Source organism: Xenopus laevis, chromosome 6L (genome assembly GCF_017654675.1).
Source record: "Xenopus laevis strain J_2021 chromosome 6L, Xenopus_laevis_v10.1, whole genome shotgun sequence".
Lineage (NCBI taxonomy): Eukaryota > Metazoa > Chordata > Amphibia > Anura > Pipidae > Xenopus > Xenopus laevis.
This window is the reverse complement of record NC_054381.1, coordinates 19,096,187-19,114,016: the sequence shown is the minus strand read 5'-3', so window position 1 is coordinate 19,114,016 and position 17,830 is coordinate 19,096,187. Positions and strand designations below refer to the sequence as shown.

Sequence of the window (17,830 nt, the reverse complement as noted above, 5' to 3'; positions counted from 1 at the left end):
ATGAGCAAGCAGTGAGCGAGCAGAAACGGAAAGTGTTGAAGAGTTAGAAAAGCGACATGCAGCATGCAATACTTACTCTACACAACTGCTTCTTTCATTTACCAGGACAAATATTTCTATGTCTAACTGGGAAAAGCGTTGGCCATTTTGTTTCACAATGATATAAAAGAATTCCATGAAACCAAAAAGAATGTAATCCTTGCGAGGCAGAGGACTCTAACTGGGAAAAGCGGTGGCCATTTTGTTTCACAATGATATAAAAAAAATTCAGTGAAACCAAAAAGAATGTAATCCTTGCGAGGCAGAGGACTTTGTATTTTACGACTACTGAAATAAAATCGGTTCGGAAAAAGTCTATATCGTTTATTTTAACAAATTTTAACAAATTAATTAATTAATTAATTACAGTTTGACGGAATCAAAGGAACATTTTATATAGTTTAAATAATTTTAAAGATAAGATAACTGCCTTGATTTAGGTCAGATTAACCTGTTCTTGATTGGCCAGTTTACGATACAGTTAACCATCCAGTTTGTCCAGTTAAACAAAGACCTTTAGGTTAATAAGTGCACCCAAACTTATTTGATTAGACTTACATCGGTTATAGTGTTCAGAGCTGTATCTGCACCAATGCTGAAATCTGAGCCGGGCACATTGTTGGAGACAGTAGCGGGAACCATGACCATAGGGATACAGAACTCATCATATTTCCCTCGGCCCTCAACCATTTCCAGCAGTCCCAAGAAGGCCTGCAATGGACAGGCACGGCGTGGGAAGGAAAAAAGAAGACACAATTCGTTGCAGGGAATACAAAAAATAAAAATAGTATGGTCTCTATGGAAGCCATGGGGACAGCCAATGCTACCACAGCACACAGATAAACTAGATAAGGAACCACTACACACATCATTGACAATGACTGAAAGAGACAAGAGACATATTATAGCATACAAACTTGAAAGGGCATGTAACTAAACAGAAAACATGATTGGCACTTTAAAAACTCAGTTCACAGGTACCAAAAAAGAACTGTTTTAAGAATATGTTGCTCATGTTAGACATATCACTTTACACTTGAGTTCTAAATAATCCATCTTGCCTATACAGAAAAGTGAGCATAATGTTGGGTCACTGTTACCCAAAAATCACACATATTTTATTTTTGGGAGTGGGGAGTTAAGGAGGTAAAACACTTTATAGTTATAACTGCTTAGCTAATAAAAGCCTTTTCCCATATGTAATAAAAAGCACTATGTATGCCCAGGAGCAGTAACCCATGGCAACCAATAAAATGCTTGCATTTAAAGGAGAAGGAAACCCCCTGGGCGCAAAACCCCTCCCCCTCCCCTGTGTTGCCCCCCTCCCTCCTCCCCCCTGGCCTACCTGTCCCCCTGGGCAAATGCCCCTAACTTGTTACTCACCCCTCTGCGCAGGTCCTGTCCACGGAGTTCACAGTCGCCATCTTCTCCCACGCACGTCTTCTTCCTGCTTTGACCGTCGTCTTCTGGCGCATGCGCAGTAGGAACCTTTACCAGTACGGATCTACTGCGCATGCACCGAATGTCACAAAATCGGAAAACTGGCATGCGCCAGAAGACGCCGGTCAAAGCAGGAAGAAGACGCGCGTGGGATAGGTGGCGACTGTGAACTCCGTGGACAGGACCTGCGCAGAGGGGTGAGTAACAAGTTAGGGGCATTTGCCCAGGGGGACAGGTAGGCCAGGGGGGAGGAGGGAGGGGGGCAACACAGGGGAGGGGTTTTGCGCCCAGGGGGTTTCCTTCTCCTTTAAACAGCTGACCAGTAAATTCAACCTGCTGATTGGTTGCTATGGGTTACTGCCTGTTGGCAAACTTAGTGAATTTTATTAGAAAACCCTATTTCTCTTTTAATAGGACTTGAAAGCACCTGTTGAGAATCTAAACAGTTCAAACGTATTTTACAGTAAAAATAAGTTATGGTTTTACCATATATAATGTAACATAACTAGTAACAGCCTTCTACATAACTTTTATCTAGTAATTGTACCTATAAGCACAAGACCAACACAGAAGAAGGGATAGATGAAAAAAGGAAGGGTTGGATGGAGAGATTGTCAGACTTCACTGAAATGTTTACATTCAAGACAAATGTTTAACAAGAGTAACATTTTTAGATTCTATGAGTATATTTCAATATGAAATAGTTTAATCCCCATAAGGTTACAGCAAAAATGGATCAGGGCAAGTGTTTGCGCCCATTCTACTTTCCTGGTGTGGTGAATAGAAGAGGGAAATATTCCATAAATAGACACATACCTCAAATCCACCAATGACAAGAAGAGCGTGAATTTTATTCGTTCGGATTTGCTCTGCAATTTGGTCAAAGTATTTAGCAGGAAGGGTCCTGAAGCATGAATAGAACAGTAATATGTTTAAAGATTAATAATAACCAGTGCATATTGACAGAACAAGTATTGCAGTTACTATTATCATGCATGGAATGCATTTTAATCATTAGTTGGTGATTCAATGTTGCAGGCCTTTTTTTACATATCTATATTTTGTTTCACACTTGAATATTGTCAGTTATTATACAAAAAAGGCAATACAACATAATAAATGCGACTAAATCTGTAATATATAATGCAAATTATACCTCTTTGTTCCCAAAAGAGATCCACCTTGGCCTGTCCAGCCTCCAACACCTCCCCATTTTATCTCTTTAATCTGTGAAGAAGAAGAGTTAAAACAATCAATGTGAAAGTTTTGGGAGATACTCTTCTCCATGATTATTGCACATTGTCTGCACGATAAATCCAATTATAACTAGGTGAAGTGTTTATGGAAAAAGTCTGCGTCACTGCCAAACTGGTGAGACTTGGTACTGCAAGTTATAAAGTTTTCAATAGTAACTTAGAATTGCAATTGCTTTTGAAGGCTGCATATTCCTAAAATTATATATGATTTTAATTAGTTGGAAGAGCTCTACGATACATATTTCTAGGCAATCATTCCACTTCTGTATTAACATTAGAATGAAGGTAAAATGATGGAAACTAAAATGCTGATTCTTCATCTGCATTCTATAGGATATATTGTATTACTGTAGCAAAATAGCCCTTGTTACGCAATACTGTCAGTTTTTGTTATATTATCAATACTCCTAAAAGACCATAACACAAAAAACAAAACACCATTACAGAGATACCAACCTGCCCCTTGGCAAATCCTTCAAAACCATCATTGACGGCAAACATTTTATGTCCCTCTGTTATTCCCACTCTCACTGCAGATCTGACTGCGGCGTTCATGCCCGCAGCGGGTGCCCCCACATTCAAAACAGCCACGTTGAAATTACTCTGTGAAGTAAAAGGAAATTTGTTTAATACATGGTTCAAGGGTTATTTGTTTATTAAAGCCATACTGCAAAATTCAAGGAAGCCAAATAATTAATATTAAGCCAAGATATAGACATAAGCACAGCAATTGTGACAGTCAGGATAAGTCAAGTCCAAAGTGCACTCTTTTTTTTTTGCTGAACTGCAATGCTAAACAGTGAGTAGCTGAGGATGATGAGAGCTGTAGTTCAGCCACAGCTAAAAGTTTCTCAGTTTGACTTTTCCGACACAGATGAGTGATGTCCAACCTGTGTCACTTCAGCTGTTGAAGAAATGAGCCCACTGTCCTCCAACAACCTAAGGCTGGGACTACACGGCCGACATTGATGTGATCCGATGCTGGGGGGCGACTAAACACACGCTTCAAGTCAGATGCGACAGGAACATGTCGCTTCCAACTTGACGCGTGCGTTTAATTGCCCAGCGTCGGATCGCATTAATGTCGCCCGTATAGTCCTAGCCTTAAGGTGGCCATACACAGGGAGATCCGCTCATTTGGCGACATCGCCATCTCTCCCCGATATGCCCATATCGGGCTGATCGGATCAAGGGCCCTAGGGCCCAACGATCAGATCAAAATGGAGGCCATACGGGCGGTTGGATTGAGGGACCGCATCAACAAACAGTCCTCGACAAGATTTTTTACCCTGCCTGATCGACATCTGGCCAACTTTTGGACAGATATCAATTGGGGACGCCCGTCGGATGGCCCCACACACGGGCAATAAGCTTTTAACATCCAGTGTATGGGGGCCTTTCGATTCTAGGAGCTGAAGGGCTGCAGGGTGGCCATTTAGTAGTAAACCAAACTGTAAACTTAAAGGGATACTGTCATGGTAAAAAAATGTTTTTTCAAAATGAATCAGTTAATAGTGCTGCTCCAGCAGAATTCTGCACTGAAATCCATTTCTCAAAAGAGCAAACAGATTTTTTTATATTCAATTTTGAAATCTGACATGGGGCTAGACATATTGTCAATTTCCCAGCTGCCCCAAGTCATGTGACTTGTGCTCTGATAAACTTCAATCACTCTTTACTGCTGTACTGCAAGTTGGAGTGATATCACCCCTCCCTTTCCCCCCCCAGCAGCCAAACAAAAGAACAATGGGAAGGTAACCAGATAGCAGCTCCCTAACACAAGATAACAGCTGCCTGGTAGATCTAAGAACAACACTCAATAGTAAAAACCCATGTCCCACTGAGACACATTCAGTTACAGTGAGAAGGAAAAACAGCAGACTGCCAGAAAGCATTTATATCCTGAAGTGCAGGCACAAGTCACATGACCAGGGGCAGCTGGGAAATTGACAAAATGTCTAGCCCCATGTCAGATTTCAAAATTTAATATAAAAAAATCTGTTTGCTCTTTTGAGAAATGGATTTCAGTGCAGAATTCTGCTGGAGCAGCACTATTAACTGATTCATTTTGAAAAAATATTTTTTTCCCATGACAGTATTCCTTTAAGGCTGTAAGGATCTAGATAAACATGTGTAGAAAAATGATGATAACAATATAGATCTAGCTTCACATAGCAGGCAAAGGCATTTTTGTATTTTGAACTGTTTAGACAAAGAACAGTCTAATAAAGGGCTCTTGATCTCTGCTTATGATAAGGGCAATGGCTCATAGGGCAACTGAAACCTTTTTAAGGCCAACAGGTAGAAAATCTGTCCCTCCATAGCCCTGAATGGTAACTGACTAAGCCCTGTCGGTGCAGTTGCAGTACACTGGCATGGCCCAAGAGATCAGCAGTCACAGCAACAATATGTTAAGCATTTTGCTGTCTGCCAGCTCACTGGCAATATGCTTGTAATAGCTATTGTCCTTAAACCACTAAAGCATATTGTCCTGTTAAGACCTACCTTATACTAATGGACTAGTAGGCACTATGGGGCAAATTTACTAAAGGGCAAAGTGGCTGTCGCTAGAGAACATTCGCAAAAAATTCCAATCCGCAGGGACATCACAAATTCACTAACAGGCGTAGAGGACAATTCGCTAGCGAAAGAGAACACTGCTAATGAAGATTAGCGCCCCTTTTGCCAGGTGAGTTTTCACTCCGGAGAAAAGTGTGAATTTTACATTGCGTTGCCCCTTTCGCCAAAGTTTCGTTTGCCAGGTAAGATAAAGCTACATCCTCCTCAAACTTATGTCAGTGACATCGTATCCTGTATGCTGGGGAAGTCATAAAAAAGGGGGAAAAAAACGCTGGTGTCTTTTCACATTTTAAAATGGGATCATTGTAACTGTTAAATATTTTGGTTTTAATATGTTTTTGCTAACCATTCGAGGGTCATGCTACATTTGTTTTAGGGTGGGCTCATGTCTAGGGCATTAGAGGATCTCTTGCTTCATTGGACACTTGAAATAATAAGTGGCCACCTCAAGCATTTGCACCAACATCTCTAATAAAGACATATATATAAGACCTATATGTACCCGCCCTATTTGAATTGACCTAAGTGGAAGAGTACTAATGAAGTTTCACTAGGTAGAGATTATTGTTAGTGAAAGATTGCTATGAAATGTTTGACAAATTCACGCTAGCCAAACTTCGCCAGTGTTTGGCTGTCGAGACGCAACTTGCATTTTGATGGATAAGCCTATGCGCTGTGAATTCCCAGGCAAAAATTTGCCGTTTGGGAATTTGCCCCATGTCTGTGTTTTAGGATGTGTCTGAACTCTTCAGTGAACATTAGTCCATAAGCTTCCCACAATTCCTAGGCGCATCATTTACCAAGAGACCACAATGAACCACTGTAAGTTTTACTTCAACCAGGGATCACTGGGGCTCATTTATCAACACTGGGCAAATTTGCCCATGGGCAGTTACCTATAGCAACCAATCAGTGATTAGCTTTTTGAAGCCAGCTGCAAGTAGAACAATGAATGCAGCAATTTGATTGGTTGCCATGAGATACTGCCCATGGACAAATTTGCCTTGTGTTGATAAATGACCCCCACTGTGTTTTCTTGATTTACACCACATCTATCTGAATGCGAAATTATTTACAGATATCGTAACACCAAGAAAACCATGCATCCTATGATGTATAACACCCAATAAAATCATTCCAATGAGCAGGTTAATACGCAGAATTAGCTGAAGCAATGCTAGCTAGGTTAATGTGTTTTAATATGAGCAGAGCTTAGTAACTGTGTGGGCAAATAGAGCACATGCTGGTATAAAGGTAAGGGATACTGGTGCTTCAGACTAAACACTGAAACAGATTCTCCCTCTCACTTCCTTCCTCCCATCCCTCACATGACATCACTTCCTTGGTTTAAGGAAGGCAGTCTGTTTTGTTGCTATGGAGACCTTCTCGGCATAATAGATTCACTTGTTTTGACAATTCACCTTGTATTCATAATAAAATGCTTCCACTGTATCTGGATTAAAGAAAATACTTGATAGGAAAATGTACTGGCAGGAAATTTGTAAATCTGTAATTCTTTTTGACCTCCTGTACTAACACTCCCCACCTCTTGAAAATCTAAAATTCCCTGACACTGATATTACTGAACATTGTATTTTTGCATTTGTGCTTGAATATAAATAAAAGAGATATATAAAAAAAGAAAATGCTCCACAACATTCTCTACACAAACCCATACACAGCCTACAGAAGTGATTTGGACATAGTATATATCCAATAATCTTATATGTCAGCTCCCACATATATGAATAAATGCAAACATTCAGTAAAGAAATTTCCCATGCACATTCATACTTCAGTCCAATATTTTCTGGTACAGGTATGGGATTAGGGATACACGGAATCCACTATTTTGGATTCGGCCGAACCCCGAATCCTTTGTGAAAGATTCGGCCGAATACCGAACTGAATCCGAACCCTAATTTGCATATGCAAAAGAGGTGGGAAGGTGTAAAAATATTTACTTCCTTGTTTTGTGACGAAGTCACGCGATTTCCATCCCAACCCCTAATTTGCATATGCATATCTGAATCCTGCTGAAAAAGGCCGAATCCCGAACCAAATCCTGGATTTGGTGCATCCCTATATGGGATCCATTATCCATAAACCCAATATCCAGAAAGCTCTGAATTACAGAAAGGCCGTCTCCCATAGACTCCATTTTATCCAAATAATCCAGATTTTCAAAAATGATTTCCCTTTTCTCTGTAATAATAAAACAGAAGCTTGTACTTGATCCCAACTAAGATATAATGAATCCTTATTGGAAGCAATAACAGCCTATTGGGTTTATTTCATGTTTACATGATTTTCGAGTAGTCTTAAGGTATGAAGATCGAAATTACAGAAAGATCTGTTTTCCAGAAAACCCCCAGTCCTGAGCATTTTGGATAACAGGTCCCATACCTGTACTTAAAATAGGGTATATTTTCTTACACATGGTAAGGAGACTGTAAATTTAAACAAATATATATATATATATATTATATATATATATATATATATATATATATATATATATATATATATATATATATATATATATATATATAAATAATACACAAAAGCTATGAATATCGTGTAAATTATATATTTATAAACGATGAGTAGTGATGTCATTTCTATCACATGACTCACTAAAACTTGTGTATTATAATAAATAAAGTAGCCCAGTTGCAAAATATGAGGATATTAGAAGTTACCTCGGAGTTCCATGACCTGTATAAAAACACGAGGCCGAAGGTCATGAAACTCCTCGGTAACTTATAATATCCTTATAATTTAGAAGAGAGGGTACTTTATTCACTATATATATACATACATAATGAAGAGATATTTATGTATCCAGTGCAGGGCTATAGCACGAAGGACCATACAGTACTGAGTAAAGTTTGGTTTTTTAGCAACTCACAGCAACCAAAAAGACATTTCTTGTCAACCAGGAGACCAGGCTAATCACCTATTGGTTGCTATGGGTTACTAGAGTTGGTGCAAATGTTGCAATATTTATTAATTACACCCCTGAGCAGCCATTAGCAGCACAGATGGGTCATTCATCAGCACAAGCAGAACAGTCAGATTCATCTACTCCCAGCACCCTGGACAACTCAGGTGCTGTGATGGTAGGTCTAGACTGGGATTCAAAACAGACTGGAATTTCAGAGAGGCCCAAACAGCCCCCCAGGCAGCCCACTAAATAGTGACTTTGTCTATGACATCTTACAGCAGCTGCTCTGACATTTGCCAGAATCCACAGACTGACAATCTGGGCCTGGGTGGTGAGAGTTATAATCCAACAACAGAATTTAGACTTCAACAACAGTTGCCCAAGGCTGTTCTCAGTGAGCCCCTGTGCTGCTGTAAGAAGCGAAACATGGAGACTATAAGCATCTATTAGCGTCACTCTTCTACAAGTCGCTGCAGCAAAGCACCTTTGACACAGGTGAGGCTTTGTTCCCACAATTCTCTTTGATCAAGTGGAAAAAGGAGTAACTGTCCGTAATATGCAAGAGAACTTTCAGGAATACTGTCACAATGTGTCCAATCGCTGAAAAGATCTAGATAAACAAGTTTATTAACACAACCTTAAAGGGGTGGTTCACCTTTCAGGTAACTTTTATTATGTTATAGAACGGCCAATTCTAAGCAACTTTTCAATTGCTTTCCATTATTATTTTTTTATAGTTTAATAGTTATTTGGCTTTTTCTTCTGACTCGGCAGCTTTCAAATGGGCGTCGCTGACTCCCTTCTAAAAAACAAATGCTCTATAAGGGCTCTTAAAGACGAGCGTTTTTATCTGTGCTCCCCTGCGTTCCAGTTTCATGCGTTCAGCCGCAGGGGAGCGCAGGAGTAGACGCACTGAATTCTTTTCAATGGGGCTGTACTCACACAGACGCATGTAAGGGCCGAACGCAGGTAAAATGCAGCATGCTGCGTCCCAACCTGCGTTCGGCACTTACATGCGAGTACATGTGAGTACATCCCCATTGAAAAGAATTCAGTGCGTCTACTCCTCTGCTCCCCTGCAGCTGAATGCATGAAACCGGAACGCAGGGGAGCGCAGGTAAAAACGCTCGCCAGAGCCCTAAGGCTACAAATGTATTGTTATTGTTACTTTTTATTACTGATCCTTCTATTCAGACCCTCTCCTATTCATATTCCAGTCTCTTATTCAAATCAATGCATGGTTGCTAGGGTAATTTGGACCCTAGTTACAAAATTGAAGAGCTGCTGAAAAAAAAAGCTAAATAACGCAAAAACCTTCAGTAATAAAAAATGAAAACCAATTGTAAATTGTCTCAGAATATCACTCTCTATATCATACTAACAGTTATCTCAAAGGTGAGTAACCCCTTTAACACAAACTGCAGTTAAATATTGATTTCTAGGGGGTTATTTACTAAACTCAGAGTGTTTCGTGAGAAATTCGTGTTTTTTTAGTATAAAATTGGAATTTAAAAAAAAAAGTAATTTTGGAATTTATTATACCCCGAGGAAGTCTGAATCTGAAAATCTGGCATCTCAGACCTGCCGAGGTTGCATCTAAATCAATGGGAGAAGTCCCAAAGATCTGCACTGGGTTTAATGCAATGTAAAAATCTTATTTTTCAGGATTTTTTCCCACAAGCAAAATTTTCCGGGAAAGTGTAATAAATAAGACGATTTCGTCTGAGTTTTTTTCAGAAAATATTGAGTTAAATTCGGACTTTGATAAATAACCCCCGTAGTGTACACAGCACAATTTATATATATATATAGCCCATTGGGATAAACTGAAAGGAAGCCTCACTCCCTGCTATAATTGTGAAGCAAAACACTGCATAAAGCACCAGTGCAGAGGGGCTAGATTTTAGAACACAAAACATTTGTTATTGTTATTAACAGGCCCAAAAGATCACAAAGTCAGGGGTCTCGTGAGGCTTTCCTTTTAAAACAAATAAAAGAAGGGTTGAATTAAAAAAAAAATTCTGTTATGTATATTTTTAGAGTGGACATGTTGAGGTGGTCTTGGGCAGTATAAAGGACAAATGCACTCTAGTCCTGGCTGTTAATGTATCATGATGTACCCATAGCTGTTGTACACTGCTCCTCACACACCAGCTTACTTCAAAGAAAACACTGCTGGTTCTCCCTAGACACAAGTGCTATAGCAGTAAAGGGTGCAAAATTGTACCCCTTAGTGCTCATTTATTAAACACTTGTACCAGGGGTTTGGTGTGAGGTGCAGAGCGCAGTGCATTCATTTGCTTTTAATAAGCAGACTATAATGAGCTAAAACCATCTACTCAACTATTCAAAGCAGCAGGAGGAATTAAAACAGATCCCTTTTTCTAGCGAGGAAGAAAGATTCCATCGTGAAATGGACTGTTTGTTTCTGATACAGGGAACTAAAACCAGGTTTGAGCTAGGGTTCAGCAAGTTTACGCATTTAAGTTAATGTAATACATGCGTACGAAGCGTGAGTGCAAGCCCAGGTAATATAGCCACGATATACATCATGCAAAAGGAAAGCACGTTAGGTTATGCCTGGTAGCTAAGGTTAAGCGATGTGCAACAGATTACGTACACTACATGGTGCGTTATCCTGTCAGAAAGAAGAGAAAATCAGTAGAGTTACTGTGTTAGAAAGTCAATAAATAACCCATAGTCCCTGAAAAGAACAATTTCTCTCATATCCCCATAGAGAAACACTGATGGCATCTTAAAAAGAAATGCCATGAAAAATAGTTTTCAGCGCAATGGGGTAATCAGTGTTATCAGAGTCAGTGCCACTGTCAATTGCAATCTGGTTCATTAAATACTCAACGGTATTATCACCAAATAACAGTTTTGTAATGATGGAAACTGCTCATAATGTGGGAGCAAGAATGAAGGCAACTGAGTTTTCTTTTAAAGGGGTTGTTGAACTTTACATTCACTTTTAGTAAGTGATATTCTGAGACAATTCTATAATGTACTAACCTTCAACTTAAAGGTGAACCACCCCTTTAAGATATGGGTTTCCAGGAACCAACTTTGAGGGCCACTTTGGAAAAGGACCCCTGTAATTTTGGCACCTTATCTTACCTTAAACTCCTTCAGTATAAATAATCCATTGCCCAGTTTCCCACAACCAAGTATAAATGGCACGGTACAAATAAATCACAGAGGGGTAAGGGTAATAGGTATATATTATAGCAGTGATCCCCAACCAGTGGCTAGGGTTGCCACCTTTTCTGGAGAAAAATAACGGCCTTCCTATATCTTATCTTTTTTACTATTAATAACATTGGGATCAACCATCATTTTTACCGGCCAGGTGGCAACCCTACCAGTGGCTTGTGAGCATGCCATGTTGCTCTACGACCCCTTGGATGTTGCTCCCAGTGGCTTTAAAGCAAGGGCTCATTTTTTGAATTCCAGGCTTGGAGACAAGTTTTAGTTGCATATAAACCAAGTGTACTGCCAAACAGAGCCTCCTGTATGCTGCAATTCCTCATAGGGGCTACCAGTAGCCATTCCCAGCCCACATTTGGCATTCTCAGGAACTTTTTGCATGTTTTGTGTTGCTTTCCGACTTATTTCTACATTTGAATGTGGCTCACGGGTTAAAAAAGGTTGGGGACCCCTGTATTATAGCCTTAAATATAGCCTAACCTGGTATAGCTGATAAAGATGCATTCATGCATACCGTATATTTAAAGGGATACTGTCATGTTTTTTTATAAACGCATCAGTTAATAGTGCTGGTCCAGCAGAATTCTGAACTGAAATCCATTTTTCAAAAGAGCAGATTTTGTTATATTCAATTTTGAAATCTGACATGGGTCTAGACATATTGTCAATTTCCCAGCTGCCTCCAGTCATGTGACTTGTGTTCTGATAAACTTCAATCACTCTTTACTGCTGTACTACAAGTTGGGAGTGATATCGCCCCCCCTTCCCCCCCCCAGCAGCCTAACAACAGAACAATATGAAGGTAATGAGATAACAGCTCCCTAACACAAGATAACAGCTCCCTGGAAGATCTAAGAACAGCACTAAATAGTAAAAGCCAAGTCCCACTGAGACACATTCAGTTACATTAATAGAGAAATAACAGCCTGCCAGATAGTAATTCCATCCTAAAGTGTAGGCGCAAGTCACATGACTGGGGCAGGTGGGAAACGGACAAAATGTCTAGCCCCATGTCAGATTTCAAAATTGAATATAAAAAAATCTGTTTGCTCTTTTGAGAAATGGATTTCAGTGCAGAATTCTGATGGAGCAGCACTATTAACTGAAGTGTTTTGGAAAAAAGTATCCCTTTAATTAGAGTAATTGTACGAATAGTCAATATATCATATTGTTGAATCAGTCCACAATGACGGCAGAATCTGAAACGTACATTTTCCAAAAATTGCTGCCAAGTAATTCATTATCTGGTTTATGAAATGAACTGCATTTACTTAGGATTAAGCTAAGCAGTGGAAGTGATTAGGTTTCCCTGGCGATGCTAAATAGCCTGCCTGTTAATGTTATTTAATAAGAAAATGTACACCGTAGTCAGGAAGAGACATGTGCCTTAATAAAATGCATTCAAGTTGCTTTTCCGCATCACTAGCCTGCCACAAATCTATCTAACTGGAAATACAGGAGACTACACATGGCCCTCCCCGTGTCTGGCTATGCTTCTATCGTATGAAATCATTCCATCACCTACAGCCATTTCCACACCACATTTTTATCCACTATGGGGGATCTCAGCTCCTATCTAAAAAGCTATACAGTGAAAACTTCCTCTGTGTTTACTGCATGAGCCCCTTTCACTTGAGGATTAAGGTTCTAAGGTGCTTAATACATATAAAGGCAATGTACATCACAATATTCAAAACAGAGAAACCACCGCCCAGCTTACCTTTGGAAGCTCTGATATATTTTTCTTATGGGAGAGAAGCTTGTAAGTGTTGAGGTTATTTTCAAAGCTCCTGAAACAGGATTTAAGTGAATATTATTATTTAGCTATAATCAGTCATATATCAATATTGAACTACGCGCAAAAAAACATATTCAGTGTGCTGTGGAAATAAATTAGCCAGAAATTTCTATTGGATCACAAATATTTGGGGTTAATATGATAAAAGAAAAAAAAAATCAACAAAGAATCAAGAAACCGCAGCAGCTAATCAATTGTTTACTGTGCAAACATCACGCAGGTTGTTATGGGCTATGAGACCTAGATAAGAACAGGTATGGGATCCGTTATCCAGAAATCCCTTATCTAGAAACCTCCAAATTACTGGATAGCCATCTTCCATAGATGCAAAATAATACAAAAAAATATTTATTTTATCTCTGTAATAATAAAACAGGAGCTTGTACTTGTTCCCAACTAAGATATAATGAATCCTTATTGGAAGCAAAACCAGCCTATTGGGTTTATTTAATGTTTACATGATTTACTAGTAGACTTAAGATATAAAGATCCAAATTACAGAAAGATAAGTTATCTGGAAAACCCCAGGTCCTGAGAATTCTTGATAAGCAGTCCCATACCCATACAGTGCAAACAATAAGTCAACCATGATTTGTATCTGGGAGTCCTAGGTCTGAATAAGTGGGGGCCAATATGATTAGCTACTTGATAAGAATGGATAATCTCAGTTATGATTGTTTTCCTCAGGGTGCATGAACTCATCAGCAGACATACAAAGTAGGCCAGTGATTAGTAAAGGATTCAGTCTTGTGCAATTTACATGCAATACTCAGGACACTACAGTATTATTCTTTGACAAACGTCCTTGCTTTAATAAACGCTCCTGGCTGGAAGGAGTGTTACCCTCTAATCATTTGGCATTCGTGTAATATTCCCGCATTACATTTACGGGGAGCTCATTGATAAACACTGTGCAAATGTGCTCCTAGTTGTAACCAATGGCAACCAATCAAATGTTTGCTTATGTTGTTAAACCTGCAGTTGGCTGAAAATAGTCAGTCTCTAATTGGTTGCTATGGGATACTGCTCATTTGCCAATTAGTCCAGGGTTTATAAATAAACCCCATAGTCTGAAATGAGGACAGGCTGAATGGCTGGAGACTAGATACTGTAGTACCCTATAACAAAAATGATTTCTTGAACTAGAGACTAGCACGGTTCTAATTGGTAGATCAGCACCCCAAAACCACATTTACCCAATCCGAATTGCGTCTGCTTAATTCACAACCCAACATAACAGCTAATATGACATCATCACAGAGCCGGTATCTTCACTCAATGGGGACTTGTAATCAAGTCAGAACCCAGAATTCCTACCCACATCCTGCAAAAAACTTCCACTATTTAATATTGGGAAATACCCTATTTGGGATTCGGCTGAATCCCCAAATCCTTCATGAAAGATTCAGCCAGATCCCGAAATGAATCCTAATTTGCATATGCAAATTAGCGACTGGAAGGGAAAGATTTGAAAACCATTTTTCACTTTGTTTTGTCACAAAAAGTTATGTATTTTCCCTTCCCTAATTGCATTTGCAATTAGGATTTGGTTCGGCCAGGCATGTGGATTTGGCTGAATCTGAATCCTGCTGAAAAAGACAGAATCCTGAACCGTTGTATGTGTATATATAAATATATTTATACACCCATATACACCATATACGAAACATACCTTCCTCGTAACCTTACAGCATCTTCAAATCTTCTTTCATCCATGGCCTTCTGCACTTCCTGGGTCTTAAATGAACAGATAATGTTTAGTGAACATTTTGCCTGTCTTTCTGTGGGCATCTTCCCTGCATTCCAAGGGCAGAGACGCATGCTCATTTTTGGGGAGATTAGTCGCCCAGCGACAAATCTCCTCTTCTTCAGGGCGACTAATCTCCCTGAACTGCCTCCCGCCGGCTAGAATGTAAATCGCCGGCGGCATGGCAATCGGTGCGCTTTGTTTTCCGAAGTCGCCTCACGAGGAAACTTCGGAAAACGAATCGTGAGTGCCATCCAGCCGGCGATTTACATTCTAGCCAGCGAGAGGCAGTTCGGGCAGAACGCCCTGAAGAAGAGCCGATTTATCGCTGGGTGTCTAAATCTCCCCGAATCTTCGCGTGTCCCCTTACCCTAAAACTGAGATTGTGGCTGACAAGCTAATATTCTGTTATTCCTATCTACTCTTTAAATAGCCATGATAAACAAAGAAACGGCTTGCACAAATGTTTAGAAAAAACTGGTGACAGTAGCACTACATATTCACAGGAATATTTTGATGTACTCAAATATACCAATCCCCTTATCCATTATTATCATTACCCTTTGCCCCTACAGCCACAAGGGGGCTTCATAACCACAACCTCTTAATTCATTCACAGTGATGGGCAGATTGTATGTTACAATGAAACAAGGGAAATTGCACATATAATCAGGCCCTTCTGACTGTAGTGATAAAGGATTAAAGAAAGAAGCCATATGAATGCCATTTCTATATCCTGTACATAAATATGTACATATGCTGAACAGGAACCTTGTGCTAAACTGGGCTACATCCAAAGTAATGTACTCTCTCTGCTTCTGCTTTAAACCCAGTGCATCGGCTTATATTGTATTTCATGGAAACTGAAAACTGTGAAGCAAATTCGATACCTAAAATATAGAACTGCTGCGCTTATAAAAAGTAGACAATTACATGATGTCGCAATCCTTTCAGTAGATATAATTACCCTTTAGTGAGATGAGAAGACAATGTGTGCATGGAATAGTACAGTGAATAAATATTACAGAAAGTCCCTGGCTCAGTAGGCCTTGGCATTGCTTGCCAAGTCTTGCAGCTGAACACTGCCTGCCTTTATATCCCACAACTTTGTGATTCAGCCAGCTCAGCTTTACAGGGGATCAGCAGCTTACCATCTGAACGCATTCCATAAGGGGCAGGCGCACAGCTTGGTTTCCACATAACGACACAACACAGGCCGGCGTTTCTGGAGTAGCTTCAAGCAGGGCCAAGACACAATCCACTCCCATTCGACTTGCCTGAGATCAGGAAAAAAAAGAATTAATCTGATCCATATATTACTATATGACAGGCATGGGACTTGTTATCCAGAATGCACCGGACCTGGGGTTTTCCTGAAAATGGATCTTTCTGTAATTTGGATCTTCATAGCTTAAGTCTACTAAAAAAAACATTTAAACATTAAGGGGCAAATTCATCAAGGGTCGAATGTCGAGGGTTAATTAACCCTCAATATTCGACTGGGGAATGAAAATCCTTCGACTTCGAATATTGAAGTCGAAGGATTTTGTGCAAAAAGTTCGATCGAAGGATCGAAGGAATTATCGTTCGATCGAACGATTAAATCCTTCGAATCGAGCGATTTGAAGGATTTTAATCCAACGATCGAAGGATTATCTTTCGACCAAAAAAATTTAGCCAAGCCTATGGGGACCATCCCCATAGGCTAACATTGGGTTCGGTATCTTTTAGGTGGCGAACTAGGGGGTCGAAGTTTTTTCTTAAAGAGACAGTACTTCGACTATCGAATGGTCGAATAGTCGAAAGATTCAAAGTTCGATTCCTTCGATTCGAAGTCGAAGGTCAAAGTAGCCCATTCGATGGTCGAAGTAGCCCAAAAAACACTTCGAAATTCAAAGTTTTTTTTACTTCAAATCCTTCACTCGAGCTTGGTGAATGGGCCCCTAAATAAACTGAATAAGCTGGTTTTGTCTCCAATAAGGATTTTTGTTTGGATCAAGTACAAGGTACTGTTTTATAATTACAGAAAGAAGGAAGGAAGGAAGGAATTCTTTGTGTGAAATGGAGTCTATGGGGTATATTTATCAAAGAGTGAAGATCGCCACAGTCCTCTAGAGTAAAATTCCGCCACTCTCCATTCTATGGAGATTCTATCTATGGGATTTTAAAAGGCGTATTTATCAAAGGATGAACTTTCACTTTTACCCACTGATAAATACTCTTTTAAAAATCCCATAGACATGAATTGAGAGTGGCGGAATTTCACTCTAGAGGACTGTGGCGATCTCTAAATTCACTCTTTGATAAATATACCCCTATGAGTCTCCGTAATTCAGAGCCTTATGGATTATGGGTTTCCGGATAACAGATCCCCTACCTGTACTAGACATACCCATGTGTCCCTCCCCAAGTAAGACACTTTTCATTGTGCAAGCTACTGGTATACAATTTAAACACACTACATTAACACAAGATGTGGGAGGCTGATTCTAATGAACTACAATGTGCTCTTGTCTCTTTTAAAGCCGATACTAATAAATTGCTGGGGATAAAAAACAGTTCCCCCTGGAACACTTACCAGAATTCTGTCGAAGGCTGATGGGGTTCCACCTCTTTGGACATGGCCCAAAATTGTAACACGAGTATCAAATCCCAGGCGTTTTACAACCAGCTAGAAAGAACAAAACAAAAAGACCATTTTAATTCCTTTCCCCCACAAGTATTTATTATATCCACTGCAAAGGTCAAATTGCATGTGTTACTCTACTGCCCTTGAAAACTATAGCTCCCAGAATCCTTAGCGAGAGGGGTTA

At 39.7% G+C, this 17,830-nt stretch overlaps 1 protein-coding gene across 12 annotated transcripts in view; it reads right to left on the bottom strand.

The window, feature by feature from the left end:
- The window catches only part of pfkp.L (phosphofructokinase, platelet L homeolog), a 68,837-nt gene that overhangs the window by 20,848 nt on the left and 30,159 nt on the right, over positions 1-17,830 (bottom strand). For 4 of the 12 annotated variants that reach the window (XM_041565266.1, XM_041565265.1, XM_018266241.2 and 1 more), the window contains 8 exon segments: positions 17,596-17,688; positions 16,169-16,294; positions 14,943-15,007; positions 13,193-13,262; positions 3,192-3,338; positions 2,636-2,706; positions 2,296-2,383; positions 598-750 (listed from right to left, as the gene is read on the bottom strand). In XM_041565266.1, coding sequence (XP_041421200.1) covers positions 598-750; positions 2,296-2,383; positions 2,636-2,706; positions 3,192-3,338; positions 13,193-13,262; positions 14,943-15,007; positions 16,169-16,294; positions 17,596-17,688 — 813 coding nt within the window. 12 annotated transcript variants of the gene reach the window in all.